The following is a 27,770-nucleotide window of genomic DNA, read 5'->3' as shown; positions in this document are numbered from 1 at the left end:
CAGCAACCGTGGGCACCCGGTCACCCCGGGGAGGTTCAGGGGAGCAAGAGCTTCCCCGGCATCAGAGCGAGGAGGGCGCATACACAGCCCTCAGCCAACCCGTGTCGAGGGGCAGCAGCATCTCCGCTCCCTACCTGCCCCATTCTGCCAGGGAAACCCTAAAAACCAGCCCATAGGCATTTCTCCGCTCGCTGGGTGCATCGCTCTGGCAGAAGGACTCGTGCTGGTTTAGCTCTTCATATTTATGTCTCTCTTAAGTCGCCGTTCGCCTTCCTGGTCCCCGCAGCCACTCCTCCCCCAAGTTTCCTCACCTCCATCACCACCCACGCCGCAGCTCCGCAGTACGTGCCGTGCCTCGTGGGGGCTCGCAGGAGTGCGGCACAGCCAGTAAATGGCCTCTCCTGAGCACGCGGAGCTGCAGGAGGAGGCAGCAGGCGCCACAAGCTGCTATGGGATAAGCTAATTGTTGATGCAAGAAGGTCATTGCATTATCTCATTGCTAACAGAAAAGTTCAAGCAATTAAGCTTTATGCCACGTTGGAGGTACTAGCAGTGATTACAACTGTCAGACAAATATTTTGTGGCAATAAATAACAAATGAATACAGATTTTACCAGGCTTTTCAAGCTTGGGGGAAACAAGGCTTTTTATTTATTTTTTCTTAAAAGCCTTCTCTGGCAAAGGCAGTCAGTGAATCCAATGTGCAAGTCTTTGCTGGGAAGGAGAAGCTCTTGAGTTTGCAGCCCCGGTGTAAGCTCCTCTGTGTATCATCATACCTTTAATTGTGCGTACCGTGCTCAGAAATCACCTCTGATTTCATACAAACCATTTACTAGAAGGCATGGGAGTTTCAGAGTGTTGCCGAGGAGCAGAGGGAGCTCTGCAGGCAGCATTTCCATTGCAAACCGACTACTCCACAGCCCGTACCAGCTTGTGTTGTGCGTGTTGGACCAGCTGGCACAGAACAGCCCTGTGCAGGACCCGGCTGCCGTAGCCGGGATGCCCCATGGCCACAGAGGCAGCGAGGGACATCCCCAGGCATTGTCCCCAGCATTGCCCAGCAGCCACCACAGGGGCTGTGCTGCGGTCAGTGCTGCTGTTAGGGGAGGGATTGAGATGCTTTCTCCATGAAGCCTAGCTCCTCCTGCGGGAAGCCCAGAGCGTCTAGGAGCTTCCTGAACACCCAAAAGGCAAGTGAATGTGCTGAGCTTCTCTCCTGACTCTGCACGGGATGGCTGTTTCTGCAACAACGGTCTTTGCTCAACAGCAAAGACCTCACCAGGTGAGCAAGGATTCTCATCGCAGAGTAGCAGGTACCACTGGAAAAGCCCAAAGCGTGGTCCGGTTCAAGTGCACAGCCCCCATGACCTGCCGAGCAGCCCCACACGCTCTCAGAGTATTTTCTGAGATACTCAGAGACGGGGAAAACCTCTCTGCAGCATTGCTGCAATGCTTGAGTAGGGAATAGCATGTTCCTGAGGCCACCTGCCCCCGCTCCCGTGGGGATTAATGGCACTCACATGTGCTGGCGAATCATTAAGCCCAGGAGAAATGGCTCTCCCGCGGTAATTGTCTTCCCGTTGCGCAGTAATGTCTGCTAATAGTACTGACAGCCTTCGCCTTTGGGAGGCTTTTAGTGTCAGAATTAGAAAATGGTATTCATGTTCCTCCTGACCCTGTGCAGACTTCAACCTCTCTGGATAGCCAATTTTATCCCAATAAATAATGGTCTTGCTTAGAGATATTATAAATAGACTGATAAGTAAGCATAAATGACAGGGCTGCTATTATACCAGAGGGTTACGTTGACTTTACAAACTGATGCTGAAGCTGGAGAAGCGGTGCTGGGGTCACTGGGCTCCCAGGCAGGACATCGGTGGTGCCCATTGCAAAGGTTCACCCTGAGATATTTCACTTTGCTTCAGGAGGCGTTTCCATAGCCGTTCATTGACAGCATTTCCGAGCTATTTTTAGTACAAACAAAATAAAATCATAGCATTTCACACAAAAGACAGCTCCACGGTTTACGACTGCTGCAAGCCTCTTTAAGCCTCGGAGTACTGAGGGATATTATCAGCATTTTGAAGGCTGGGAGCAGTCTTGGAGGATGCAGGAGCCGCGGTGAAGGTGGCACAAGGCTGAGTGGGGAGCTCGGGAGAGGCTGCTGAGCCTGAGGCACCCGTCCCTGCTGGGCTCTGGCCAGGGAGGAGGTTCGCAGGAGGGTGATGGGCAAAGGAAAGACGGGGGGTTACAAAGCAGAGGATGGGGGATGTTTGGACCCCTGCACGGTCACTGTCCACCACAGAGCTGGAGGATGCTGCAAACGCTGTGGAGCCCAGACACAGTGGTACCCGGGCAAACCGTGCGGGAGAGCCCGTCCACCGCAGCCGGTCTGTGGGAGCAGCAGGACCCATCGCAGCCCCACGGACACTCAGGAGTCACACACGTGGCTGGCTGGGGACTTGGTCCAGGGGACCGGGGAGGGGAGGACGTGTCTGAGAGCAGTGCCTGTGTGCCGGGGACACCGAGATGCGGATCCCCACCTTGGCACAGCACCATGCTCTCCCCAGACACAGCACACCAAATAAAAGGCAGCAGCACATAACACACAGATAAGACATTTCCTCTCTGAAGTGCTTTATGACCATAGCCTGTTCAGGCTTCCCCTCACCTCCCAGATGTTACGTGACCTCCGGGGCGACCCTCTGCATACCAGAACTGCTGCTTCTGACCCCAACAGCATGACACGACACAGGCAGGGAGAGACGAGGTCCTGCGCTGGCCCGACAGGCACAAGGAAGGGCTCATCTACCCGAGCACTTGGCTGTGTCCCCCAGCTGTAACAGTCTGTTTAATTAAAAACCCGCCTCTCCCTGCAAACCCAGCAGGGCAGGCACTCCTGCGGGGGGAGGGGAGCGAGTCTGACAGGGCTCTGTGCTCCCCGGGAGAGGCGAGCGGCTCTGCCCGCCTCGGGGCCAGGAGAGCATGGCACGCACTGAGCCCTGGTCCCCCCAGAGCAGATCCCCCCATACCGGGGGTCCCCAGGAAGGCCAGCCTTCCCACCACCCACCTCAGGGGTCTCTTTCCCCCCCCTCAAAAAGAGGGGGTCTTCAAAATAACATTTGGGACTCATCCTTGCTCCCCTTGAGCCTGCTTAGGATGCATCCAAACTTCTCTCCGCAAACACAAGGGCTGTGGATCCGCTTCCCCAGCGCGAGGAGGCCGATGCTGCCAGCTCACCACTTCAGCCCCGAGCCTGGCGCAGCACGGAGAGAAAAGCCACCAAACCTTCCGTGACTCACGCCGAAACCATGAGTCGTCTGCATTTCCAGCCAGGCCTGTAATCAGGCTGGAAAAGGGCTGATCTCGTAAGGATGGGGAGGTGACAAGGATCCGGCTGTCAGAAGGGTCACAGCCCAAGCTAGGTGACCCACAGCTCAACCCCAAGAGTGCAGACCCCTGGGCTGGGGGGAGCATCTCCAAGCAGCCATGCCGGCGTTTCCCCTGGCTGCTCAGGGGCTGCTGCTGCTGCAGAAGCTTCCGGAGGTTTTGCCACTGACGGTACTCTCAACAGCTCCAAAATCAGGTCTTTTAAGTAATTTGATGTTTTCAAAATTCTGCCGTGGAGTTACAGCTTAAGACCCATCCACCACCTGGTTACCAGCTGGCTAAAAATCCAGCCCTGCCCATTGGCTGCCTTCACTTACAGAAATCCTCCAAAACAGTTGCAATCGCTTTGGGAACGCTGTTATTAGCTCAAAATCTCCCGTCTGCCTGCTGCTTGCTGCCGCGGCGCTACAAGAGCTCCTGCGAACTCTCCCACTGCACTCGGGATCAAAGCCGCCAGCTCAGCTCAAAGCGCTGCTCAGAGGGGATCTCAAAGAGTGTCTCAGCTGAGTCCTAAAAAAAGCTCATCTGCTTTCATCCTCGCTGCAGTCTAACAGACATCTACAGGCCCCTGGGTAACTCCTTGCGGATTCCTTTTCTCTCTGCTGTATCAAACTGAGATGAATCCTGTCGAAAAGCACATCTCAAAGATCTCTTCGGTGTCGGCAGTCCCATCTCCGCTGGCTGGGAGGCAGTGCCGGAGCAGTGTTTTCCAGGAGCAGGAGCTCAGCCTGGCAGGCAGATGGAGACGGCGAGCGCAAGGGCTGTATCGTGTGTCCTGCCTTCTCGGAGACCTGGCTATCAGCTGGGCTGGGAATCTGGGCACATTTTTTCCATCTCTGGGATGGATGGAGTTAGCATGCCTAGATTTTTTCCTAAAGAATTAGAGAAGGGTAACAGCAGTTGGAAAACGCAGTCCTCCAGGGCACCAACATTTCCCTGAAATGGGACAGAAAAACACCCAGGGTTATTCTCAGACACCAGGGCATCTGCCCCACTTCTGCTCCCTGGTGCAATCCCCGGCACACACTGCCGCTGAGCGCAGCCTCGGACCATGTAAAGCCCCTTTTACTCACAAGTGACAGTGTTGGCAGCTAATCCTCCATCCCATGGGAGAACAAACAGCAGCAAAGCAAAGCCCCAGTGCTGCTGGGCAGAGCCATATGCAGGCATACATCAAGGCCAGGTTAGCTCCTGGACACAGACCCCACGGCAACGTGGGGGGCTTTGGCATGGATCTTCGTTAGGGAACGGAGCTGGTGACTCTCAGCACCATGTGGGACATGTGGCATCCAGATGGGACACCTGCATGCAGGGGCAGCAGTGTCCTGGGAGAGCATCACACCCCAGACACTGTCACACAAGGTCTTCTGCCCAGCATAGGTCAAGAGTGGCCACATCTAGAGCAAACCAAAAAAAAAGCCCATGTTGCTGGTGCTCCACTCTTCACTCTGAGCAATTTCTGGAGGATTTCAGCATGGGTTTCAGTTACGGTGCAAACAGGAGCGCAACTGCAGTGGCTCATACTCACAAAAGCGTCAGCACGCAGGAGCCTGCTGCGAGCCGGTGGCCGGGCACAGAGACGAGCGGCGCAGGATCCGGCTGCAGCAGCCAGGGCCACAAAGAGCCTTTCAGGGCAGCGGGGGCTCAGCCCGGTGGCCCAGTACCAGCCAGTGCATGGCCAGCAGCACTGGCACACAACTCGGCTCTGACCATGCTTTGTGCCGGTGGCTGAATCGTCTCTGGCAGATACATCACCCCTTGTTCTCCCTCTCCAGGGCTGAAAGGGACCTTGTCTGGGCCAGGGGACGAGTGCTCACCTCTGCCCAGCACTTGGGGCACTCATTGACTGGGGCACCTGGCTGGGACACAGCACTGACACCCGTCGTGTCTGTGGGGGGACTGCAGAGCACAACGCAACTATCAGGCACCACATCCTGGGGCTGCCTGGGCTTCCAGACAAGCTGAAACACTCCTGGGAGAGAGACAAGCAATGGCTTAATGCTTAGAGCCAAGGACCCCGGGTCTCTGCCCACCTCGTTCCCACAACCTCCTCCACACAGGAGACCTCCTGAGCTGATGCACCAGAAGGGCTTTGCTGTACACTTGTCCTGGCAGCAGGGGATGTCCCGCCAGCTCCCCTCTGCATGCAGATGGTGGGTGGCTGGAAGGGCCCTGGGGGTTTCTATCTGGGGACAGCCTATCCTCCCACCCACCACTTCCAAACCCCTTGGGAGCGCAGAGTGACTCACTGTTTAGCCACGCACACTCAAACTCATCCCATGGCAACCTGCCCTGTGCCCCTGTAGTCTCCCCAAGATGCCACACCATCCCCTGTGGCACCCCTGCCGCATCCCTGTGTGTCTGTGTCACCCTGCAGCATCCCTGTGCCGTGCTGCCCCCACGGCACACCCACCCGTGCCTCTCATCGACACCGTGGGCCCGGCCCGGCTGAGACTGCGAGGGAAACTTGCTTTAAGGAACAACAGGGAGTCAAAAAAACCACCTACCAACCTCTTGAGGTGCTCTTGATGTCCCTGCCAGCGGCTCACCTTCCCCAGTGCAGGGGCCACCAGCTCTGGCCATGGGTGCATCCCTGGGTTTTGGTGCAGAGTGCTCAGAGAGCTCAGCCAGCGATGGTCACCATTCCCCAGGCATGGAAATAGTTTTTGGTGGCAAACTATGGCTGAGCCAAATCTTTCAGAAGATCCTGTCCACCTGCCTGTGCGCTTCCATCTCCTCTTCAGCAACAAAATGCAGAGTGGGCACCCCCGGAGCCACGGGGCGCTGTGGAACACAGGGGTGTCACCGCTCCCGCAGTCACCCCCGACCTCCGAACCCCCAGCCCTGAGTGCACCATCCCCATTCAGAGGAGCTGCTGGCCTCTCCTTGTGCCTGCCAGGGCTTCCCACCTGCCAGATCCCACCCCTGCACTGGTGACCCCTCGACACAGAGGGACATCAGCCTGACCTGGCACAAAGCCACATGTACAGTGACAAAAACACGGCCACTGCCAATAGGAGCCTGGGAGCCACTTGCGGCCCCCCTGAGACATTCACCCCTCTGAGCCCCTCGCTGATCAGTGCCCGGGCACAGCTGGAAGCACATTGATCTGCCCGAGCAATTAACCTGAGGGATCACCCAGGAGCTGAGAAACAAAGGAAGGGTTCAGAAGGAAGCGAGGGATGATGATGAGGAGGAGGAAGGGTTGTGTCCCTGGGGGTGCTGCCCGGGCAGCAGCAGTACCAGCAGTGCTGGGCTGTGCCATGCCAGGTGTTTGGCCCCTCTCTCCTGCGCAGAGCCCTGCTTTCCAGGAGCGCCGGTGGTGTCACTCATGAGAAGTGATCTGCTCCACAGCAGGTGAGCTGGAAGAACTCCATGTTGCTCCTCGCTGCAAGATTCGGTGCTACAGAAAACTCCTAAGTGACACAAAGGCAGAGCTGGCCCACAGCATCAGCACAGGGAACGCAAATCCCTGTCTCCGTGGGGCAGAGGGTAATTCCCTCATCTGGAAAGGTCTCTGCCCAGCACGGCTAATCCCCGCAGATCGGTCTCGTAGAGGCAGGGAGCAGAGTGGCATCCAGAGGAGCTTCAGGGAAAGTGCTGGTGAGCCAGAGGAAAGCAGCTCCCTCCACTCCTGCTGATCCAGCACCCTCTGCTGCATGCCAGAGCCACATCGACTGGGGACAGCAGGGACCTCTCAGCAGTGGGAAGAAGCAGAGGCAGGACAAGGAGGGAGGGGGTGACCTCCTGGTGCCACCAGGACCATTCTCAAGTGCAGCAGTTGAGCGAGAGCAATGTCAGGGCTGCCAGGAGCAATCCCATCAGAGGCAGATCCATCCCTTGCCCTGAGCAGGATCATGTGGACTCTGCCCACTGGAAAGAAGGGTGGGCAGGGGTTGTCGGAGTCAGCCCGACTGTAGACCAACATCCTCCATCCCCACCCCAGGGGAAGATGAGTGGCCGCAGGTGGGGTTGAAAGGAGATCCTGGGCCATGGGCAGGGTTTGGGGTCCCAGCTGGGGCTGGTCAGGTCCTGATGACCCATCAGGGAATAAAATCCTTCTCAGTAGTTTTAAACTCATCGCAGATCCAGAGGTGACACACCAATGATAACCCAAAGTTTCTGTTAAACCAATCCATAATTTTTCCTGGTCTCTCCTTCAAACCAGTTATACTTTCAGTCTCCTGACAACAAATACTCCAATTTCACCGTGTTGTGGATTGGATCCTGCTAAGATTTCCCACAACACCTCCAAGATCTCACGATAGGGGAAGCAGCAAACACTCACCCTGTGTTCATGAGTACAACCGAAACCTGCTGCTTTCTGCACGAGCACTGCCCGGCCCTGGGTGGGCTGGTTCTGATGCGCCGGCAGCGTTCAGACTCCGAAGGCCTGAAAAACTGGCTGGAAGTCTCTGTGGCAACACGTTATCTCGCAAGATTTATGGTCCATCCTGCTGCAGGCAAAGTCAGAAATACCACCGCAGTGATCGCTCCGGATATTACCGCATTTTTTACGCTACTGCTCTGACATTCACAGCCGAGGGAGAAATGAGGACGGGAACATTTACACTTTCACCCCCACCTCCAGCAAAAACCTTTCGGGGGGTTTGCTGTGTGGGTGTTTGGGGAGGGGGAGAGCAGGCTCCTATTACTTCCCAACTGGTAATTCTGGCTGGAAAATAAAGTAAGGTTTGGCTCAAGGATGAATACCTGCACAAGCCCAGGAGGGGGATTTTAGTTTTCTATGTCCTCTTTTCCCTTGGGAAAAGCGTGACCCCCTCACCAGTGCCCAGCCCTGTATGCTGATGGAGGGGTAAGCAGCGAGGGGAGCAAATACCCCGGGGAGCGGCACGTTGAAGCTTGTCAGAAATGCAAAGGGAGGACGGGCCGACGTCCCCGCCGAGGGCTGCAGGTGTCTGGGGTGGCTGCAGAGAGGCTGTGGTTCCCAGGGCACAGCTCCTCAGCACCATAGTCGCATCCCAACCAGTTTGCGGGTGGGATGATCCACTCGCTGCATGGCTGTGAAACCGGAGCCCCCCAGCTTTGGCAGAGCTCTGTTTCCCCAGGACTCGTGTGGGAGGTGAGGACAGGTCTCCCAAGCTTTTCTACTAAAGATGTCCCACATCACGTAAATAATTACACAACCTTGCGCTCGGGAAGGGAGGGGAGAGGATCACTGGAAGAGCCTTCAGCCAGGTCCAGTCCCTCTTCCAGTTCATTATGGTGGCAGAGCCCCAGAAAGACAGACTCATTTGTGATCGGGGACAGATGCTGACAAAACGGCATCTTCGAATAACCACACTCAGTAGCAAACAAAACACTGTGTTAGCAAGAATTATTTTAAGATAACAACCTACATCTTCGCCAGCCTCCTCGCCCCTACACTTCCTGCAGACCGCAGGGAGCTGCCTTCTGGCCATGGAAGCAGAGCAGCCTGATCAGCGGTTTTCCGGGCAGTCCTGAAATCCTGGGGCCCTTTGGGTGGTAGAAGGTGGTAGACCTGTCCCTCACCGGTTGCAGGAGAGCTGCAGAATGGCATCTGTGCCACCGCATGTCCCTCTCTGTGTGGTCGTGGGTGGAAGTCCCCAGTCACACAGGCCACGCTGGGACCCCCGTGTGGGACCCCGCTGGCAGGGGTGATGGTGAGCCCGCTCCAGGCAGTCAGTCTGTCCAGCTGACTTAGTGTGCGCTCCCCCAGCTGAAAGCCAAAATTAGGGCACATTCACAGCATCCCTTTCACCCACCACCCAGCGAGGGCTGTGATGCCCAGGCGATGGGTGGTGACGAGCAGGGGGTGGCACTGCCAGCACCACCTCCCATCCGTGTGACAGGTACATGGGCTGCTCCTGGCCCTGGCATCTCCCGCTTCTTGCACTCACACACGGTGAGGAAGAACTCGCTGCTCGCTGCTTTGGTGGTACCAGGCTGGCACTTCATCTCACACGGGGAAGCACCCGTGTAAGTCTGCAGCACCCCACGGCTGCACAGCAAACCCTACATCGCTGCTGGGAAAGAGAGAAGAGAAACCAGTGGTGTGCTCCTGAGCGGTATCTCCCCAGGGAGGTGTCATCAGATCTTCTGTCATTTTTGCTTATGATTCCCTTCTTGTTTGCTGGGAAGATACTTTCTTTTCAAAGCCACAGCCCACAACATACCAGCAGCTGCACATGCCCTTTGCGGCAAAGCCCCTTGGTGCCACTCCAACCTCGGTACAGACGGGGATTTGACTTTGCAGCTCAGCAACTGAGCCACTCATACTTAATTGAGCATCTATTTAATTGTTACATTTAATTCAACTGGGGAGGACACCCTGCACTCAGCTTTTTAATGCTGCTTGAACAGCAGTGTTTTCCTCTTTTCCATATCCAGAGCAGTCCTGTTTCTGAGCGGCCAGGCCAGGACCGTGAGTCTAAGCCAGGAGCTGACCTCTGCCAACACCTGGGAGCTGAGGCATGGCCTTGGGACCAGCTCTCCCAAAGCTGTGCGACTTCCTGGCCGTGAAATGATTTTCTCTTTAACTGGGAAATCCCTGCGCTACATCCGGATAACGTGGCAGTAAGGGGTCACTAAACGCTGCTTTCAAATGCAGCATTCACCACCCTCATCGCTAGGAGCAAAAAGTTCTGAAGTGGGTAGGACTTCATGATTTCCACATTAAGGCTCAGAACAAGATGTAACAGCTGTAGTTAAAATTACCCCATCTCTGCTGCCTCCCACCACACAAAGGAAAGCTATTTTTAACTCCAGGTTGCCCAAGGGATGCTGCATGGTGACATCTGTTGCGTCATTGCCAATAGTCTTTGCTTGGAAAGAAATTTGGGAAGAGAGCCCTCCCTCCAGCCAGCTGGGATCAGACTAGAGCCCAGGGGTGGGCACCGCTGCAAACTGACCCCCCCAGGCTCCCCAGCTGCTCCCGAGGGGGCAGAAGCTCCCGCTGAGGCAGCTCTGGGAGTGCAGAGGATCAGGTGCCCGGCCAAGTCCTCTTGCTATGCTTTTGTTCTTTTTAGTTTTCAAATAAACTCGGTGGGCTGAAGCTATTCCAGGAGCCGCAGTGGCACCGTGCAGGCAGGACCTAGAATGCACCGAGTTGCAAGGACAGTCCTGCAAAACCAGAGGGGATTAGCTTCTAATGCGCTTCTCAGGGCAAACCCTGAAATTGTGGGATTACCAGCAGAAAAACTAGCCAGCTTGCTGCCCTCCTGACCACAAATCAGCTACCAAACTCACACAGAAACCTGGGAATGGCCATGATGCACAGCAGCATCTTGGCCGTCGCCTCCCCATCATATGTGGCCACACAGTCCCCTGCAAATCACGCTGCAGGGCAGCGGTACCTCCACATCTCCTCTGGCCCCGGAGCAGTGGCACAGCTTCAGAGCTCCCTGTGAGGACCTCATGTGGAAGAGTTCAGAAGCCTCCAGAAGAGATGCTGTGTAGATGTGAGCACAGTTATCACTTCGGCTTTATCTTTCTGGCTGGGAATGAACGTAGCACTGTTAAATGTCTGCTACATTTGCTCTTGGGGGTCTCTGAGCTAAACCGAGATAACTCGGCTGCACACTGCCTTTTCCATATCTTACTTCACTGACGGCTGTATGAAAACCCAGCACTATGTGTAAAATTGGGAGCTAGCATCCCAAGCGGAATTACATGATTTTTTGTGTTACTTAGCGTCTTGGGACTAAATTTTTAAACTACAAGAACTTTTCTTGTAAAGACTTTTCTCCTTCTGCTGCATCACCTGCAGCAAACATTGCTACCCAGGTGTTTTGCTCTGCCTTGCAAGTTGGTCCCTGTGCCTGCTGGGTCTCTTGTGGTTCATACTCTTATGTTTTGTCCCAGGGAGAAGTCCACGTATCAGAAAATGAGGCAACATGCCCTGCACAAGATGCAGCTACCACTGCTGGGACTCTGGAGATCACGAAGGTCTGAAAGTCAGCAAGTCCCTCCCAGGGTTTTATTTTGGGTCTGTCAGTGAGCTGTTGTGTGCCTGCCCTCACTGCCATCCCCCCTCTTCAGAGCTCAGTTTCTCTTCCTGCTCCCTGGGAATAATCCACAATAATCCTTTGTAATCTGTGGGAGTCCGGTAGAGATGCAGGTTTAAGAGCTGCGAATACACAGGCCCGGGGTTAGGCACATTTGTCACAAGACGCAGGATACATCTGGTACACAGATGAGTATGGCAGTCTTGTACTATCCAACATGGATACGTAAGACCCAAGACCACAAATCAGCCTCCAAATGCAGTGTGTATGCATAACAGGCACTAATCTCACCAAATTAAAAAAAAAAACCCACAACACTACAGAATATGAGCTTTTCACCTTAAATATTTAAAAAAATAAAGAGAGGGAGCCTCTGAATTTTGTTATCATTCATGTATACATTTATTAAGCCAAAGGAGTTTGATCATGTCATGGTATGTTACTAGAGCACGTGAGATCCCTTCTTTTTAACTTCACTAACGATGGCTATTTTAATTAATTTTTTTTTTGCCTTTCAAGCTTAAAAAAAAAATTAACTCTTTCTGCATTCCCCATGAAATGGGTTTTTTTTCCTTTTCTTTTCTTACAGTACAAAACAAATGTTTGTCAGACATGTAAACAACCATCATGGAAACGAAACTGCTCTTAAGAAGTTAACTTCATGGTTATGGGCATTCTGTTAGATTTAGGTCATGTTAGATGTATTTCAGCTCAGTGACTCCTTCAATAAAAGTTACTATTGTTATCATCACCTGCACTGCAATAGTGCCTAGAGGCTCTGGTCAGGGTTAAGGCCCTTCTGTGCAAGGTGCTGTACAAACACTTCGGTGTAACTCTGAGGTCCCTGGTGAGAACGGCATTCACTGATGTGACTATAATCCCCACTGCTTCCCTCTGCTCAGCGGTGATCCTGACAAATTACAGGAGCTGGAGAGAAACTCTTCTCCAAACTAAGTCTGGAGTTGATGTTCAATGACTATTGAAGAGAAATGTTATTACGGGCCAATCCTGACGCCCGCGGTCCTGTGCGTAAAGCTGCTCACCCTCATGGGAATGCTCATATGAGTAAGAAACTCCTGTGGGAAAGGCCTGCAGGACTGAATCCCTGGATCCTTGAACTCCTTTGCAAGAAAACATGCCAGAAAAGCAGACTGGTTCCTTTTCTCTAAGGTTTGATCAATATCTAAGGGAGAAAGGGACGGGGTCAGATGCTCAGTTTCAGCACCTCGAGCATTTTGAGTTCTGATCCCCAAATTAAAGAAGTCTCTGCTCTGCCTTGTGCTATTGTGACCAGGCCTGGAAAAGTCTGTTGGACACCAGGAGGCAAGTGCTTTGCCGTTCCAGCATGGAGGGCATCTGTTTTATGGCGTGAAGGCTGCATCCTAGGCAGGAATTGTGAAGATTGTGTTCAGCCATCAGCAAAAATTATTCTGAGAACAATTCAGAGTAACTGCAGCTTAAATAATTATTTTAACTTGACATTTGAGGTGAAAAAAAAAAAGGATTAAATGAAATAAATAGCAAAGAATCAATGTGCCTACACAAACATAATGTATTCCTGCCTATGAAGCATCCCTTGCAAATTACTGCCCTTAAGTTATGTCCGATGTTTAAATGAACCCTTTAGAGCTAAAATACAGTACTCTGGAATGAGGTTAGAAAAATTTAAAAACAACTAATGGGAAGCGTGTACAATGCTCTCTTTAAAACAAATTTCCCACCTGGGCAGCCTAGGAGTGTGAGGCCTCAATAGACATAGAGCCGATCTGAAATGGCAGCAGGCATGTGCGTCATGATCTGCATGCGCAGCCACCAGTAGTAATCCATGGGGTGGTAGCGGGTGTAGGGGGTTGTGGAGGTGAGCGCGTGGGCAACGCTTTCGATAACCGGCGAGGTGTCTGTCGAGCCGCTGTTGCAGTACGTCTCCATCTTGCTGACCTGCTCATCGAAGTACTTCCTGCCATAGTCTTTGCGCACTATCTCAGGGAGCTCGTCCCACATTTTGTCGGCTATGGCTTTGATTCGCTCGGGGCTGTACAGGTTGGTAGCAGCTATGAAGTTGCCAGGCTCCACGATGCTGACCATCACCCCCTGGGGCTGCATTTCGTACCGCAGGCAGTCAGAGAAGGCTTCCACACCAAACTTGGTGATGCAGTATGGTGACCGGGCAGGACTGCCCATCCGACCCATCATGCTGCTGATGTTCACCACACGACCTAGGCACAGGCCAGGAAAAGCACAGCTGAGCTGTGGTACCTGATGCAGAGCAGATACCTGACACACACCACCCGACAGATTCCTGAATGTGTACCCACCCACTGCACAACCGTAAGGGCTGCCTGGCAGACCTGCTCGTGGCTCTATCTGAGCATTGCTGTCCTATGCAATGGCCTTCAGGCAGCAGAACAAGCTCCCTGGCTTGTGCTCCCTGGCTCATTACACCTGAGGGAACAGGCATGTGGTGACACACAAAGCTCAGTGCTACGGGGAACCCAGAAGAGGCTGGACAGAGCCTGCACGGTGGGAAACAGCATTGCTCAGCAGCAATGCGGGCTGAGCCCAGACAAGAGGAAGCGGCAGCAAAGAAAGCCTTTGGCACCAAGGCCGAGCTTGTTTATTTGCAAGTCAAAAGCACAAAATCCAGGAGCCCAATGGTGGCTTATAGTGTCTGCCACTTAAAAGGGAATGGATTGCTCCTGAACCACAAACGGGCAGAGCAGTCTAAGTCCACTGCACCCTTTTCTGTGTGACAGCTGGATTACAGCTCCACGCACAGAGCTGGGGCCTTTCTCCTCTCCAGAAGCCATCCATTTTGGCTGGGAAGAATGCCAGGAGGAGACTGGATGCTGCAGACTAATCAGAGGTTGCAGTTCTCTGCACTTTCTGTCAGTGCTCATTGCTGAGTTGTGTTAGAAAGAGAAACTTCAACCACAGAAGTAGATACCCATCCATGGTGGAAGAAATGCTGCCTGGGCCAGGTCTGCAGCATAGGACAACATTGTCCGCAGATGCCTCTAGAGTAAAACATATTCTCATATAGTCAGGCAGTTGGCCCCAGTATGGGAAAGCTTTTGCCCCTTTATGCTGAGACCCATGCAAGGTCCAGGTCTGCGTTCCTTTGCTGTACAAATCCCATCTCTCATAAGTTACAAGCTCCCAAAGTAACACAGCGCACGGCTGACAACTTCCCTGCAAGAAGCACATCATAGTACACTGCTGCTGCCCACCCTGCCAGCACTGGCACAGCTGGCTTTTGTATAGAGGGGAGGATTGCTTCTGGCATGGGAATTTATGGTGAACTGCAGCTTCCGAGCAGGTAAAAGGAGGTATGTCAGATTGGATCTTGTGTGGGATGTTGCGGGAGAAGGCAGCACAGATGGGAAAGAGAAATAATAACTGTTTTTCAGGACTGCTGCTTTGCTGTGTAACTCAGAGCGGTTAGGAAATCTATCATTTGTGTGTATGCCATGGGTCATATTCTGTCTGTAAAGGTATGAAGGTGGCCAACGGTGCAGACAGAAGCGTTATAGACCTTTTGGCCTCTAACACAGCAAGACATGGGGCAGGATGAGGGACCTGCTCCAGGGAGTGGTAGTCAGGAGGAGACCACTCACCCTTTGACCTCCGGATGAGCGGGAGGAAAGCCTTGGTGGTTCGCACAGTCCCCCACAGGTTCACTTCAGCTACCTCCATGTAGGTGTCCATGCTGGTGAACTCGACTTCGCCAAATGTGGAGATGCCAGCGTTGTTAACCAGCCCCCAGAGCCCTAGAAGACAAAATCAAGCAGAAAGCTTTCTCTCTGAGAGACCGATCAGAGCTGCTTGGAAAAGGCCCTGCTAATAGATTACTGAACCACACAACAGAGCTTCTCGTTACGACTTGTAATGATGGACTCCAGACAGAGAGAGTCCAGAGTTTGCCCCTGAGCACAGGAGACTGAAAAACCACAATCAGGATCTGCCTGTACTGCCCAACACTGCAGCCACAAAGTACCACGAATAAAGCTTCCCAGGAAGTTCTAAGTCAGCAAACAGAGAACTCCAGCCTTGTCTAAGCTGTTCTCCTTGCCATTCTCTTTTTATTCATGGTGATTTTTTAAATGAAGCAAAACATAGTCTCTAAATGCAAATAATAAGAATAGGAAAGACCTTGTAAGAAACAAAAGAGTAATTCTTTCCAAGTAAAATCCCTTGTGTCATCCATAAGAACTAGAATGCCTGCAATGCTGGGAAGGGTGATGTGGGCATGGGTGGACATGGGTGGGCACACATGCCACGGTCTGTCCCTTTTATTCTGTTGCAACCAAGATGGCAACAACTGAAGCTACCAACTCAACTGGCAGCAAAAAGAAAGATTAAAAAGGAATTTGGAATAAAATGAACTCACTTCATATAATATCCTAATCGCACAGGGAACAGACTGAGAAAGGTCTGGGATGGCTTCTCTCTGCTGTTTAGAAAAACTCTGTGTTACCTGTTGACTGACTGTGTCCAGATCTGTGTTCTCAGAAGCAGCCCAGAAAAGGCAACTTCATCCTGGCCTATGCTTGAGAACACAGGGCTAGAAAACTTCATTTATATAAAAGATCCATATATAAAAATTAAATACAAAGAAAAGTAAAAGAAATAGGTTTATGCAAAATCCAAATTAAAACATTACTGGTTGTTTTTCTTTTAAACAACCTTCATGTGTTGAAGTGTGTATGTTCTTTAGGGGGAAAATGTAGTTCACCAAAGGTGGAAAGGTTTCAGGAAAACTGGGATTTTCACAGTACTGGAGCAGAATTTGCTGTCATCACCTTAGCAGAATGAGGTAGACAGGCTAAGAAACTCAGTTACAGCTACCGCCTGAACTCTGAAATCTGTAATGCACGGTAGTATCTGCAATGGCATTAATGATACTCAGCTAGCTTCATGGGAAATCCTATGGAAAACCTCTCCATCTCCTTTGCCTTTTGAAAATCTGGGGGAAACATTTCCATTGCTAATTCCCAATCTTTGGACACTAGCCAGGTTTTACAACATAAAGGGAGTCACAATAAACTTCAGGTCACAGGAATAAAGCACTAATCCCAGAGCCTCGAACACCACCGTGATTTCTGCTAATGTCCCTATTGGAGCTAGTGGAGAAAAAAGCAGTTTTCTTTGTAGATGCTGTCTTAAGTGGCAAGCTGCTTTTTGATATGGCACAACATTTAAATAGGCCATTTGCTCTGCACTGCTGCTCCTCAAACCTTTGTGCCTTCAATCATGTGTTCAGCTTTTGAAACCTGCCCTGAAAATGCTCTCAGAGCCCAGCTGAGGGAGCTCCTGCCACCTATGTGACCTTAGAGCCCATTGCATGCACGTACCTTTCTCTGGGTCCTCCAGGCTGCTATTCACGTGCTCCACTGCTCGGTCCACTTCTTTGCTGTCACAGACGTTGAGCTGGACAGTTCTCATTCGATCACTCTTCATGTTGTCCAGATCCTTGGAGCCACCATCTCCCTTGTCCTAGGTGGGGAAGAAAGCACTGGTTTGAATCTGTCCAAAGATCTTGTGTAGAATATCAAATGCATAGCAACCACCAAATCAAGCAAAAGAGAGTGCACGGGGCAGTCACAGAATAATCAGGACAGTATTGCAGCTCTAAGAAGAAGGGGAACAGACAGGGCTGCTCCTGCAGAACACCATTCCTTGAGCATCTCCATCTGACCATGAGCCCCACCACCGAGTCAGCTGGTACAAACGGCTTTGACCACCAAGAAAGCAGCCAGAGCTGGATGTGCCCCAGCAAGGCAACTCCTGCCCAGTACAAGCTCCTGAGATCAAGCTATACCCAACTGGTGCAGTGGTGGGAATGTGGTGCCATCCTCACTTTGGCTTGCATACAGGGCACAGCAAATAGCACAGCAAGGGTACGGTATGGTATTAAATAGCCCGTGAGTGGTTGCACATGTTTCTCAGTCACATTGCCAGCTCTGGGAGTGACAGTCCTAGAAGAGGGACTGCCTGCCCACTGCTCTCTCCCTTCAGCTGATTTACGTGCACAGCTCCCACTGCCTGAAAACCTACCTAGTGCCTTCAACGGACTCCTACAGAGTGCCTGACCAGCTTGCCTGCCAGCAATTCCCCCCAGCATCTTTTCCAGCATCTTGCGCTTCTCTGCCTCCCCCCATGAGCTTTTTCTCACTCCCATTTCCCATCTCCACTCCTTTTCTCTCAGCTCAGAACAGATTCCCCCACTATACACACATCCACTCACAGCCAATTAACTGCAGCCAACCCCTGAGATACCTTTCACATGGGCCAGACGCTGCTAGCAACAAGGCCGCCATGCCTAGAGCTAGTCCCTTCACAGCGGTGAAGCCTGGCTATGGTGCTTCTGGCACACACCCATGGGATATTAATATGAGTATTAATATGAGTTTGGGAATACCCCTGAACCACTACCATGGTTATAAGCTACTGGACTGTGATGGCCATTCCAGGGTACTTTTGTAGAGGATGGTGAGGTCTAGCTCTGAAAATAGTCACTTTTTGGGAACATTCCTGTCTTTGCTGTAACAAACTCCCTCTGTCCCCTCAAGATCATCCCTCACTAGAAGTCTTTTACTCCCCATTAACAGAGTAGACGTGGAGCATGTCCCACAGGATCATCTGATGGCTGCTCAGCTCTTCTTCCCCCATCACTCAACCCTCCAGGTAGCCCTGCTTGCTGTGTCAGCATCAGCAGGCAAGTATTGGAATGCTCTTCCCTCCTGATAGATGAGGTTTTTTCAGATAGATAGCTTTTTTTCCTCTGACGTGGAACAGGTCAGTTCTTCATAGCAGGGCTGCTTCCTGACTGCTGAATGCCATTAGATTGTTTTACCACCTAGAGCCACAGGCACTCCCTGCCAGAGACTGCCAGCAGTCAGTTGTCAACAAGACAGAGCTCATCTCTGCAGTCTGAACCCAGGCTGCCCATTTGCTCTCCCAAGCAAGAGTTCCCTTCAGACACTGCGCTTTAGGTACCACACGAGGGTGGCCATACGTGCCCCTCTCTCTGTGCCACCTGTCTTCCAAAAAACCTGCTCCTGGCTCCTCTCATTCCTGGGCTTATCCACTGTGTTCACAGACAGTTCACAAACTTAAGTACCTGACATCTCCTCTGTCTTCTTCTCCACCCTTCCTTATTCCACTGCAGACTGTTAATACCAGTTAGTGTTTGTCCTTAAGAGAAGGCATCTACTGCACTCTCTTCACACGGAAGCATATTGCATACAAAATGGAGTAATTAAAAGTCCCATGCACAGTTTAGTGGTGCTTGTTTTTACGGTGACTGAAAATAGAGTTTTGTGCTAAGTTTGTTACTCACTCAAAAGCACTGTGGTGCCGAAGCCAGTATGTATGCCAAAGCATTGAAAAGCATACAAGTAGCACATGTGGGAATGCCAACAGGAGTCAGAAAATGCAAGCATGCAAGTCCTTTGGAAACGGCAGATACGGCTAAAGGGAAGAGGAAGAACAATAAGGCCAAGGTGCCTCTTTCCCCGATCCCAGGTCTGCAAGGTGCTACAAAATCTCTGGGCCACAGCAACACACCAGCCTCAAAGGCCTCATAAGCTCTACTGGGACCTTCACAATGTGAAGCCTTACAGGGCTGGCTCAGCAAGCCAACATCCCTCCCTTCTTCCTACCAACATGCAGTTGGGTGCTTGGACAGGGACCCTTGGGGCTGGAATCCTGGCCAAGAGGTGGACTCTGGGCGTTAACCCAGACCCACAGGGCCATTCCCTTGGCTCTTCAGAAAGAGCAGATGGGTGGCGCTAAAAGTCAGGCACGCTGCGATTGTGTCATGCTCTCCTGGCATGGGATGCAGCCTGTCCCACAGCCCCCGGGCCCATATGCAGCACTGGAAGGCCCTTCTCATGCTAGGCCAAGAGACCAGTGCATCTCTGCTGTCAGTCCCCGGGTTCACTGTCCCCATGGCAAGAGGTCCCAGCTCTTGCATACTGAAAAAGCAAACTGATGCTTCATCCTCCTCTTTTCACAGTTGCCCTCTGGGGTCTGTGGGCTTCAGCTTGTATCTTTATCAGTGTGTCCTTGAAGTGGTATGTAACACCCTGTGGCTCTGAGCACTCTTGTTGAGCCCTACAGTAACTGGCCTGCATGCTGGCTTGCTCAGATAACCTCTGCCTTCTTATCCCCCTGCAAGCCCCAACAGGCCTGAGCACACAAAGCAAAGCAAACAGGGGTTCCACCACACTCCTGACAGCCGTGACAAACATCACATATGTCCACTGGTAACAGATACTGATGGAAAAATACCTTCTTCATCTTGTGTCAGCTGGCTCCTCCAGCTATTAACCAAAGAGGAAAAAATAAGACAGCTGCAGCATGATCATTCATTGGATCCAGTCTACCACTGTCTTTTTGCAATGAAGCATCAATACAACTCTCACATTAATATATTTGCCAGTGGAAATGTTAAGAAGAAACTGTGTACGAAATAGCACACTTAGCACAGGTTCATCCCTGGGCTCCCCACAGTCATGACTCTAAACACCTCTCTCAGGTTTCCTTCAGTAAAAATACAGCCAGGTGCTTGGGGTCTGGCCACTCTAGGAAATCTTTCTTGTTGAAGAGTCAGCACTGCACACACTTTAATCTGCAGTAAGAACAATGCATGCCCTGAGGACACGATGGCTCCCCAAGCCAGAGTATGCTTCTGATGTGCAGGTGTGCCGTGAAAAACAGTCCCATGAAAATAACACTGAAGTTTCATAGTCATTTCCTCTCTGTCAGGGCTAGGTCAAATATACCTGAGCAAAAGATGATGTTTCTTATTTCTACATCCACTTCTATCTAGCATCTAAAGCCACACCAGGCTTTTTCTGCCCCTAAAATCAGCACCAGCACTCTGATCAGAATTCTGCTTATGGTGTTGCTAGTGAAACCTGTGGCACAATGAGAAATCAGCTCAGTCTCCTGGAGTTGTTTTAGTTCTACAGAGCAGTTCTACATAAAGTATATGGCCTGAAAACACATAGGAGGCCAACCTGTTAAATAAGGAGCTTTCACATTTTACAGTGTTTTTCTGATGACAGCTGCTATTACCAGTCTTGCCATAGTCACACAGATTTTGGAACACTGGATGCAAGTCCAGCTAAAGAAGCAATATTTAATTACACAGTGATAAAGCAAAGCTTTCTGCTGATTTTTGGTGAGGAAATAAATCTTGATCAATGCCTAAAAGAGTTCTGGCATGCTGCTGCATGTCAGGTTATGCCAAAATTGTCAGAGACCAAGGTTTTCCACTAACATGCATTCAGCAGAATGAGTACTGAAGACACCAAAATGGAGGGGAGGTTTCAGAGACAGTTAAAAACATGCTCACTGAAAATTGGGTCTTTCTGGCAGCTCTAGACAGAGGAAGTGAAACCCAGAAGTAACTGCAGCTTTGAAATTTTTGGCTCCTGTCAACACAGAGGCAGGCTATTATTCTAAACAGTGCTTTTAAGTCTGCAATGTTCTTATATTCTTTAATGTTGATCTTCAGTTATAAAAGCCGAGTAAAAACATTTGCCAAAAAGGTACTCATCTACCCTCTCCTTGACACCTTTTGAAAAGCAGCAGTATGTAAGAAGTGTCTTGTTCTGCTGTGAAGCCTGTAGAGGGAGCTCAGGTTAACAAATAAACCCCTGACCTGAGACACCACAAGGGACAGAGCTATCAAAACACAAACTTCTCTTTTGAAAAAATAACAGCAGAATGAAACTAGTAATTTAAGCAAAACTTAGTAATAATGGAAAAAATAACAGCAGAAAGAGCATTGATAACATTAAAAAACACCTGGCAAATTCTCTCTAAAGAATATAACTATTCGAGATACATTTATAGTCATGAGTGAGCTAAAAGATTAGGATCAAAATAACTGACCCACCCCAGGATATCCTGAGGAGTAAGTTTGTTTCTGTTGGGAAATGGCCATGCAACTAAAAAAGTGCAGTGCTTCATAAGGAGAGAGAGGCTAGAGTGCTCTCCTGTTCTCCATGACCAGGCATCTCTTGACTGCCATACAGAGCACTCCTGCGGAGCGTATTGAGACTGCATCACTAAGCTATTTGTGGCCCGATTCTGCTCTCATTTGCACTAGTGGAATTCTATCGCCTTCACAGTGATTTCAGGAGACCCTCAATGCACACTGAGGCATGGCTGTACTCAGGAATATAGAAAAATATGCTTATATGACATCCCATAAAATCACTGGTGGGTTAGTGTATGTCACAGTTAATCAAAATAAACCCTGCTTAAACATGTATAGTCTGAGAGCGGGGCCAAAGGTCCAGACTCAACCTGATCCCAAAATATGCTTATGGATAAGCCTACAAAATTAGATTTGGGGTTCCAGTCCATCAGATATGGAACAGACCACAATGTGCCAATTCAAATAAGAACCTCCCTAGATACCGTTCAGTCCTGGTTCTGATCTAGACCAGGTTATGCTCTATGAAATTCAAGCACCCATGTCTTTCCCTTTGGGCTACCAACCACCCTCCCTCTCCTTGACAGAAAGCTGTACAGAATGAAGACTGGATCTGCTACATGTCTGTGCACATGCCATAGGTGAAGAATACACTTTTTGTTTTCCCTACCTTTTGCAGGCAGCCAGCGTAAACAATGAAGCCTTTGGCGTGCAGGTGCTTGGCCAAGACAAATCCAAACCCTGAGTCACAACCTGTTATAAGCACAGCTCTGCTGCCAATCTGCAAAACAAAATAGAACAAAATGCACTGGAATTAAGTATTTGAAATCAGTGATTTGCAGCGCACAGAACAAAACCATGTCCTTGGACAGGAGCAGTCCGTTCCAGGGACGTTCTCTACACTCATTGCCAGCTACTGCCACCCAGTGCCTCCTGAAGACAAGAAACGAAGGTTTCGTATCAAGTTCATTCCAGTGAGGCAGGATCACTGTCCTTCCAACACAAAGAGAAGTTCGGAACCTCTGGCAACAGGCTCTCAAGGGAAAAAGACCAAGAAAAGCCCCATTCTCTGGCAGTTCACATCCATCTTGAAATCTGAAAATATACCAGACAGTTCCCAAGACATGTTTTCCCTTCAGTAGGAACTGTTTCTATACGTTCGAAGCAGGCAGGAGTCCACTCTTTTGTGTCATGCAGCTCATAGGGCATGGGGAAGACAGTTTGACTGAAGAAAGGATATGGGTTAACCTTACTGACTGCTCACTCATCTTTCTCTCTCAAGCACGTAAACCCTCTAGTGCTGGGTTTTAAAAGCTAAGCAGAATCAAGTGGGTTTAATAGTTGAAATTAAGGCTAGTTGGTCATCAGTCTTTTTGTTTGTTTTTTGGTCATATTTTTCCAACTTATAATTTAAATAGAAATATACCTCCTTCCTTCTCCAAACACCTTCTAACCCAAAGAGAGGCAGCAGTTAAGTGACATGTTTAAAACTGCATGGTGTATCAGACATTCCAGAAGCAACAACTGCATGCGCAGCAAGGTGCTGCTGTGGGTGGGATTAGGTAATAATTACTTGCAATTGATTCCAACTCATCTTTTTTTTAACAAACTAGAAATTTGGCTTTCCCCAGCATACACAGGGACTGATCAGGGTCACACTGGAAGCCCAGCAGTGATGCAAAGGCCATATCTGAATTCCTCTGAGACTCTGTCCCAGGGTTATAGAGCAAAATGTGCATGCTCTGGCACTGCTACAGTGCTGAGTTCTGTGCCACAAGACAGGCAGGAGGGCAAAACATCCCCCTTCCTCTTACCCGGCACTGTTCCTGGCAAGCTAGCACCTTCAAGGAGCAACCTGCTAAAAAAGAGGGCCTCTCTCCAGATCAAGCAGTGAGGACACACCAATTTATTTACGTCTCTTTACACAACCATACTCCAGAAAGCGTGCTTTATTAAGAATTTGTCATGCAAATTCCCTCCACTCTAAGGTGGAAGATTTCATCTGCTGAGTGAGTTCCAAAAATAGAAAAACCCCACCAGCCTGATTGTTTATTTCCATCCCTAGCAGCATGTACCATGCTACGTCAATGGAAGCTCTGCGCTAGGAAAGAATGTGGAGTATGTTGGAGAGGTCCAGCTCAGAGTCTTTCTGGCAAATCAGAAAGAAGAATTTGGTCACCAGGCTTTATGGATTTTAAAACCCCAGCTCAGCAGAACTAGTTCCTGGAAACCACAATTATACTCACCTGATCAACTTCACTTGCATAAGAGCGGCTGCCACATGGGGACAAGAGAGGGAAACAAAATCTTTGCACAGGCCTGTTAAAAAAAAAACAAAACAAAACAAAAACAGAACAATCAGGCATGGAATATCTTGTCCGTACCCTGGTGCTGTAGCATACACATGAAAAGGAATGCAGTGTTGCCTATACACATGACGTAGACTGTCATTTGAGAAGACGAAATCCAGTCTACAGTTCTCCTTAGTCTGAGCCTGTGTGTTTCCTACAGTATGAAACATTTGTTTCTCAAAAGACCTTGATGCTATTTCCAGCTGCAGAGGCTGTCTGGATGTTACCAAGAATTCTAAAATAGCTCCTGGTCGGGAGGCACAGAGCTGCTTCCACCTGCAAAATGGGCAGTACAGTGTTTTCATTTCCAACAGCAACAACACTCTCACTTAGAGTTGCACAAAGCTGGGGTAGGGGAAGTTATTAATTTGTCTGATGAAAGTATTCTGCTGTGGCATTGTCTCTGATACCTAGTCTAAGGTTGAATTTGCTTGGATTTATCTCACTGCCTTTACACACAGCTTCTGTCATCCTGGATGACACTTCTTCCTCTGCAGTGCCTACCCAGTAGATACTCTTAGATTTTACATCCCCTCCTTGCAACTATTAAGCTAAGAGACGCTATGTCTTTGAGCAATACCTGCCATGCAAATCTGAAGCTCCTCTGCATAGTATGTCTGACTTCTAAGATGAACCATGTTCACACAGACAGACCAGAGCAAAGCAACTATGCCTTCCAGGGAGTGAGATTCTATTCAGAAAAGCTATGCTACAAGTAGCATCACGCTGTCTTAGGTCTCGGCATCATTCATGAAAACTGGGCTAGACAACACACCAGCATGACCCAAACCTCTGTCCTTGCCAGCCACCTCTCTGGACTACACCAGCTTCTTCATTTTTGCTTTGGGCACTAACATAGTTCTCCTAGAGCCTTCTGGCCTTCCCCTAGACTTGCTGTACTTCAGCTACCCTCTGGCCCCTCTAACAACATCTATTCATCAGCGGAGCTTAGCTTCCAGGCCGCTCTTCTGTCTTCTAAGTGAATTTGCATAATCATTCACAATTATCTCCTGCTAAGACGTCACAGGTGCTCCCAGAGTGACCTATGCTACACTGAACAGCAATCTGTGGACACTCTGGCCTCTGAGCTGCATCTTGGGAAAACAAGGCTAGAAAAAAGGTCTGCGAGGGCAGAAGCTTTGAACCAGATGGGAAAGGAGCTGATTTATATTTAGGCAATGGTGTCCACTCACCTTCCTGCAAGAGTTTAGCTCTTCTTCTAACTTTGAGTGTCACAAGCCCAATCAGCTCTTGAAATAGCTACAGTCAATTTAATTGCTGCAAAGGCCAGTCCCCAGGCAAAGCCTGTGCTAACATCACTTACCTGCAACCCTGGCTTGGAACTTTTATCTCAACAATAAGCTTCTTGGTGTGTCTCAAAGTGCCCAGAAATCTTTGTTAACATTTCTTTTAGTTGCATGAACTTGACTTTTATTTTTCAGTGTCATGTCTGGTCCTGTTATTTCACTGCAGAGCACTGACTTGCTGCAGTCTATTCACAATAACCTGTAGAGAATAACTACTTGACGTTCTGCCTACCTTGACCTGAAGGCAAGGGCATAAAATAGATGCCAGCTGCTGATCAGAAGGAATGTCATCAGAGGAAACAGCTACGATGCGTATGTGATGTTAGTCCCCACGCAGTACACTGATATATCGTGAGCCATTTTTGTCATTTGGCATGACTGAATCCTAGAGACCACCACTGAGACTTTTAAAATGCACAGATGGTCCTTGAATTGAATCTGTGCTTGTAACCATGCATTTGCTTTTGTTCAGTTACACCAAAAAAGGCAGTCCTCTGCTTGAAAAGTTAAGTATATAAATGCTACCTCAATGCATTAAGAGACCAGTATAGGGACAACACTGCCTTTCAGATGAACAGTTAGATTTCCATTTCAGGTTTAGCAGCTTGTGGGTACTTCACAAAATTGAACGCGTTTTTGCCTTGACTACAAGATGCACAAAGCACAAATACACAGTAAGCAAAGCAAAAGAAGAAGGGGAAAAAAAAAGAATATGCTGAAAACTCTTTTCTCAAAATAAAGCATTAATATGTATTTTTAAGGCCTTCCTGCTGGTGCAACTTTGGAGTGTGTGGAGTAAATAGGAGATAAAATGCCTATGTCTGTTTGCATAGGAAATCTCTAACAGCTTAGCTATCTCTGGTCTCTACAACTTCCCGTTACAGGAGTCATCCTTGACAGTGATGGTGCTGGACACCACTATCAACAGCAGTAGAACAACACTGGAGGTGGTAGTTCTTACTTAGTAGGCCATGAGCCACTTTTAAACAGCTAATGTACGATTAGAGCTACACACCATTGTTTGGGAACGCTGCTCTAAGGCAAAGCCAGCGAAAGCACTCAACTTCCTCTGGACTAGTAAAGTTCCCATCATATATCAATATAAAAGGTATTTTTTTCAGAGCTAGGAATTAGAATTAGATAGGCAATTTTCTGTTCATGTGCAGAAAAAAAAACAGCTTCATTACTCAGCCCACCTCCATTTCTCACTAAAACCATCCCTCTTTCTCCCTCATTTCATGTGATTCATTGCCTCTTTAATGAAGTCATATGACAGTTCCTTGCACTGCAGCAAGGCCTACTTGCTGATATTCAGGAACAAATCCTTGCTTGCCACTGAATTAATGTTCTAGTCAACTGCCTTTTGACTGCAGATGATTGTCCAAGTGTAAAAAAAAAATGTTGCCAACCCCTCCTTGCGTATAGATTCCATCTCCTCTGTGCTCTGCTCAATGACTGAGCTCTGGCACAGGCTGTCCAAGGAGGTTGTGGCATCTCCATTCTTGGAGATATTCAAAAGCTGTCTGGACACCATCCTGGGCAACCAGCTCTAGGAAGCTCTGCTTGAGCAGGGTGGTTGGACCAGTGACCTCCAGAGGCCCCTTCCAACTTCAACCATCTTGTGATTCTGTAAATAAACTGTCCCACTTATAATCAAATGGGCCCTCAATGTGTGCTTTACTCAAGATCTCACTCTTTCTTCTCTATCAACTTACTTACCTGAAGCCACTCCCTGTGTCCTTGAAGTTCAGGGCTTTCACAGAGAAATTCAGGAGAGGCCGGGACAGCTTGGTAGCCAACATGCTTTCAATTAACACACTTTACCAACAGCAAGACTGTTCTTCCTTAGCTCTGCAATACAAGATAGCACCTCTGTTTCAGTTGCTCAATTATTTTGTAAGTCATGCTGACTCCATGTATTTCAACAAGAAAATAAAGTCCAAAGGAACTCATCTTTCCCCCTTGTAGTCCCTCACACTAAGATAACCAGCTCAACCTTCAACCACCTCAAGATCCTTTCAAATAAGGAAAAAGATTGTAAGTAAACTGATGAGCAGGGAGGCATTTAAAGAAAATGTCAATTTCTCCTTCTTTAATGCCTCTTTAACTGTATTCTCTGAAACAGCTAAAAATGAAGGTACTTACACGGAATATATTATTTCAAGTGAGCTAGATGAAATAATTTTAAACTAAAATACAAATTCAAGTCACAGGTGATGTTACGTTACACATTCCCAAAGCAATCCTCGGGCTTTACAGCTACTAGAGCCATACGGTTAAAAATACATTTCTTTTTAATTAAGTAGCTGGTGATGCACAGGGAGTCACCATTAAACTCACTATGGGGCGAAAAGAGCTCAAGAACAAGCGTTAAGTCCAGAAAGCTGATTTCAATCTTATTCATCTCAGATAAAACCCATTCGGTGCACATAAAATCATCCCCCCAGCTTAATGCACGGCCTCCTTGATTAAAGCAGGAAAACGGTATCTAATTGTTAGGGCTTATTTGCATCTCTGCCGAAGGCTGGGCTGCTGCTGTGGCAGCTTCAGGGCCTGTTGGGATACAGGCCTCGACTAAAACCGCATGAAATTACCACAAAACGAGCAGTAGTGGGGCGCGCAGCTCGGAAGGGTGAGGCCTAGGCTCAGGAGGACTAGCTGGCTCCGGCAATCCTCTGAAATTCAGCGGTTTTGATCAAACTCGGTTGCCGGCCGCGCAATAATTTATTTTTTTTTTTGTGAGGAATTTTTTGTAAGGAGGGGGCGAGGCGATGGGCCTTTCCCC

At 49.5% G+C, this 27,770-nt stretch overlaps 1 protein-coding gene across 1 annotated transcript; it reads right to left on the bottom strand.

Annotated features, from left to right (window-relative positions):
• Positions 1 to 12,509: 12,509 nt before the first annotated feature.
• On the bottom strand, positions 12,510 to 26,841 carry BDH1 (3-hydroxybutyrate dehydrogenase, type 1). Its single transcript, XM_009883377.1, has 6 exons — positions 26,705 to 26,841; positions 23,574 to 23,646; positions 21,998 to 22,108; positions 16,730 to 16,871; positions 14,993 to 15,145; positions 12,510 to 13,594 (listed from the first exon to the last, which is right to left on the bottom strand). The coding sequence occupies exons 1-6, from the start codon at positions 26,785 to 26,787 to the stop codon at positions 13,125 to 13,127; spliced, it is 1,032 nt and encodes a 343-aa protein (XP_009881679.1). The 5' UTR covers positions 26,788 to 26,841; the 3' UTR covers positions 12,510 to 13,124.
• Positions 26,842 to 27,770: the final 929 nt, after the last annotated feature.

Source organism: Charadrius vociferus, unplaced genomic scaffold (assembly GCF_000708025.1).
Source record: "Charadrius vociferus isolate BGI_N301 unplaced genomic scaffold, ASM70802v2 scaffold214, whole genome shotgun sequence".
Lineage (NCBI taxonomy): Eukaryota > Metazoa > Chordata > Aves > Charadriiformes > Charadriidae > Charadrius > Charadrius vociferus.
This window is presented reverse-complemented; position numbering and strand designations above follow the sequence as displayed.